Source organism: Austrofundulus limnaeus, unplaced genomic scaffold, assembly GCF_001266775.1.
Source record: "Austrofundulus limnaeus strain Quisiro unplaced genomic scaffold, Austrofundulus_limnaeus-1.0 Scaffold8, whole genome shotgun sequence".
NCBI classification, from domain to species: domain Eukaryota; kingdom Metazoa; phylum Chordata; class Actinopteri; order Cyprinodontiformes; family Rivulidae; genus Austrofundulus; species Austrofundulus limnaeus.
In genome coordinates this window covers 3,475,507-3,480,013 of record NW_013952410.1, presented here as the reverse complement: position 1 = coordinate 3,480,013, position 4,507 = coordinate 3,475,507, and the positions used below count along the sequence as shown (strand labels likewise).

The following is a 4,507-nucleotide window of genomic DNA, read 5'->3' as shown; positions in this document are numbered from 1 at the left end:
CCCCACCCCTACGCACTAACCCCTCAGCGTTTGCTGCCTCTCAACAGAGAGGGGTTGCAGTGACTTGACCTGCGGCTGTCGCAGCCTGTCGTTGCTAAGATATCTCCACTAGGTCAGCCTGGTGCCTTCAGCCCGGCAGACTTCAACGGGGCTGAGCTGGAAGGCACTGATTGGGAGCTTTATCAGCGAGCTTGTAAAAGCAGCAGGATGCAGAAAGTCATCTCATCTCAGATTTGGAGCAGAGCCTGTGTGTTTCTGTGGAAGCAACGCAGCCAGAGTTTGAGTGCTTGAAGGGCTTTGACAGACAGGAAGTGCCAAAACTATTAATCTGAGCCCTGCGTGATGACAGATGGAAAAGCAGATACGGTGCATAAGAAGATCCGATCTGAGCGTTAATTGTGATTYATGCATGTGAGGGGCTTCTTAAGTCTTAATTTAAAAAAAAGAAGAAGAAGAAACCTTCGGGGTCTCAGTTCAGTTTCTTTGTTTGGGACAAATCTGTGTCAGAGAACAGCCCAGAGTGTCTTTCTTTCTTCTTTTCAACCTGACTGTTTCAGGAGGATTTCAGTCACGGGCTCCTGGTTTGAGCTCTTCACCACCACCTCATCGAGGCCATCACTGAGCTGTGACAGTCCTCGGAGAGAAGATAAACTTTCTCTCTCTCTCTAAAAAAGGGGGGGTCAATATTACATTATTAATGCCATCACTGCCTCTCACCGAGCTGGACCGTCTCACACGCTGGCGCCACATTCGGCCTCCTCTTCTCGCACCACGCTGGCGTCGCAAACGACTGCTTCTTTGCACCCCTGTTCCACATTCCGACCCCAGTGCAGAACGTCTCCTTTTTTAGGACCATGTCTGTTTGTATAAGAATGAGCTAATGTTTGCAGTCTAACTTGCTGAACTTTGGCCTTTTCCAGGACAAACAATGACTTGTGGAGCAAGTTCAAAAACATGCGAGTAGCTGTTTGTTTCAGATTAACAGGATTTAGTTAATGCCAAGAGCATGACACCGAGGAAAATGTTGGAGTGGGCGTTAGAGACAGACAGGAGACGGGGGGTGGGGGGGGGCTGAAAGTGATTACTCGGATCCAAATCGATACCCAAGCACAAGCCTGAGGAAATGGGAAGTTTGGCCGCGTACGTTCGCTGTGGCACGCCGCCGTGCCGAGAGCTGACATGGAGCCTGCGTGTCTTTAGACGGCACCAAAGTGCACTTTGTCTGCACGCTGACAGAGGAGGGCAGGATGTGACCCATGGTTACTCATCTGAGACAGAAAGAAAACAGTTTGTCAGACCAACAAAAACCCAATTCAACGTGCAGCGTGCAGGAGGAGGAGGAGGAGGAGGAGGAGGAGGAAGCCCGGGGCAGCAAATAAATGAAATATTTATGGGTGAAAAGGAGCACGGAGTCACAAGAAGCTCTACTCAGGGACATGGCGGCTTACGTAAGCTTTATGGTGCATTTAAAACACCTTTACCTGCAGAGCCATGCAAAGGCCTAAAACATGGCCCTCCTTTTAAGCTTAAACTGTTTATTTTCTGCAGCAAAACCCCTAAGAGTTCAAACATAGTATATGCAATGACAGTAAACAAATTGATTACTTTTATGTTTGTTCTTCTAACAGTCGTAACAGAGTAAAGCTGAATGGGGGAACTCCATCAGGATGAACTTCTCTAACTGAATGAAAAAAAAAATCAGCATTTCTGAAGTGCTTCAGTTGTTTCCCTGGTAACTAATCCTCAGGCATCTGGATCTCAGGGGAGCCCTGTGTTCTGAGTTGCCCTTGCTCCTTGGCCCGGTGCAGAAATCCACACAAAGGCTCATTTTGTGCGCAACAAAGGGCCAAATGAAACCCCATCTGGACCACTCCTGGTCAGGCAAAATTCCCACATCTTTCTGGACATAAAACCCCCCCAGAAAACTTCAGAAAGGACTTTAACAAGAAAAATAAAACAAAGGGATAAACTTTGATTTCTGTAATCAGTTTCCTCTTTAAGTTTAAGTTAATTATAAAGTAATTAACAGWCAGCCTTCTCATGATGGTTTATCATTTTCACCCACAGAACAGATTGCTTCAAACTGCAGGGGATACTTTTTTTTTTTTTCCATTTGACTAGAATCTACATTTTTTGTTATTTAAAAGTGAAACATCTTTAAAATTAACATTTTAAAAAAAAAACTTCCCAGTGCGTCTCACCGGTGGTCAGCGTGCTGCTACAGGACCAGTCCACGGAGCTGACGGGCTTCCAGCAGGACACCCACAGCGACAGGGAGTACTGGTCATCCGCGGTGACCCACGCCGGGCTCACCATGGCCCCGACGTCCAGACACAGCGCGAGGAGGACGCACACGAGACCCACCAGCTTCAGGGGCGTCAGCGCTGACACCCGGACCTCCTCCGCGCCGCTCACGGACGAAGGCATGCCTCAAAAATCATTCAAAAAAAAAAAAAAACCTGAACGGATGAGAGGAAAAACAACATGTGTGGGTCTGCGTGGTTCCTCTGGGTCCATAAACTGAGTGCTTCAAGTTCAGGGTGGTCCTGCGGGATACAGGGTGTCTGAGAGCGCGTCCTGGAGTGTAGGGAGGGGGGAGGACCCTGCTACAGCTACACTGCTGCTGCTGCTGCTGCTGCTGCTGCTGCTGCTGCTGCTGCTGAGCACCCAGCTCTGTCTGACAGGACTGAGCTGAACATCAGTGAAATAACGGGGCTGCACCTGCAGGGTCCTAGTGCCTCTCCATCAGGGGTGTAGACTACATTAGCCTGCAGTCTTTTTTTTTTTTTTTTTTTTTGGATGATCTGTAATTTAACCAATTTTTTTTAATCTTAACTTTTACTTTTTTGCATTCAAAATATAAAAAAGGATACTTTCACTTCTTTACACACCTCATTGCTACAGTTTTGAAGAGAACCCGACTAGCAACATTAAACATTATTTGATAAACATATCAGGGGCGGTTCTAGGGGCGGGGCCACAGGGGCATTGGCCCTTTCTGAAATTTGATTGGCCCATACATGTCAACCTCTTCGAACGTTTACATGTATAAAAAGCCTCAAAAATCCGTAAATTTTGCTAATTTTGTGATGTTATTTATTGTTTTTTAAATCATCCTACAGGCTCTGACATGTTAGATAAATTTGAAAATGAGGTTTTGAAAAAAATCCGAAAGACTTGAAAAAAATCCGTGAGATTGCTCTATACGTCCGTACACCTACAAAATGACRTAAAATCCTTATAATTTACGGACAATCCGTACAAGTTGACATGTATGTTGGCCCCCTGAAGTGCCCTGTCCTGTCACTCATCTGTCCTTTGCCCAAGAGAGATGATGCTGGGTGCAGTTCCATGTCCAAACACTACAGACCAATAGAAATGTTCAGCATGAATCAAGCTGATAGAAGTGTTTTTCTGAAAATTTGAACAATCCTGCAGAAAAAAATCTCTCAACTCACCAGTGATGACTAGATTTTCTCACATGCTGTGTTTGAGAGTATTATATCTATGTACATTAAAAATGCACGTAAAATTGGTAAGGAGAATTTACTGTGCACACTATATATACACCTTACCAAAACCAGGGATTTGTGTGCAAGAATACTGAACAAATACTTGGCCCCTCTATGAATATTGTGGCCCCTTGATGACCCCTTACTGAAAAAAAATCCTAGATCCACCACTGTAAACATTTACATCAACTGTAAAACAAAGACTGTAAAAATACTGTAGGTTGTTTGGTTTTTAGGCTTGCATTAAAAATGGCTGTGTCCAAATTCAGAGGCTGGGTCCTCCRAAGGCCGAATTTGTCAGCTGCTTAAGTCACAGCACCGCCGGAGGATTTCCAAATTCAATGGGGCCGAATCCAATAAATGTGTCCTTCTTTTACCCCGATCTGAAGGACGGTCCAATGGATCTTTGTCGGCCCATCATATCACATAATGCATTGCGAGCCCACCAGAGATTTTTTTCTGCTATAATGGCGGACAAAGCGAGAGAAAGGAATACAGTTTTGAATAAGAAACTGAAGTATAAAACTTAAAAGTTTCAAGCGGTTGTGTTGTTAGTGCTTTTGTAATTTGTATAGATACGTTTTTAAATATTATTGTCAAAAATAAAATGAGCTTGTGTAGAGCTAAATAAACATGCACCTACGGACGGGCCCCTTAGATCTTCTAATATTGCCTTTAATCTAATTGTGTCCTTTTATGACACTAATAATCCACATGTATTGATATTTTTTTCCAATTTCAATTTATTTTTGCTTTTGTTCAGTGTCATGTTTGCTAGGCGACAGGACGTGGGAGTAAAGACAGGAGGCCGTCCAAATTCACTGCCAATTTTTTCCAAACTTTGCGATCTACCAAATACCCGGCCCAACTAGACCGGGTAGGGCGGGTCTTTCGGAGGACCCAGCCTCTGAATTTGGACACAGCCATTGTCACATGGATGGGGCCATTTTGTTAACACTGCAAAGCACACTGTGACCAAATTCAGGGGATGCATC

The 4,507-nt window shown here is 44.7% G+C and overlaps 1 protein-coding gene across 1 annotated transcript in view; it reads right to left on the bottom strand.

Moving 5' to 3' along the window:
* tmem47 (transmembrane protein 47) overlaps nt 1-2,659 on the bottom strand; it is a 7,942-nt gene extending 5,283 nt beyond the window's left edge. The window contains exon 1 of the mRNA XM_014000398.1: nt 2,202-2,659. Coding sequence (XP_013855852.1) covers nt 2,202-2,427 — 226 coding nt within the window. The 5' untranslated portion in view covers nt 2,428-2,659. The remainder of the gene's footprint in view (nt 1-2,201) is intronic.
* Between the last annotated feature and the right edge of the window lie 1,848 nt (nt 2,660-4,507).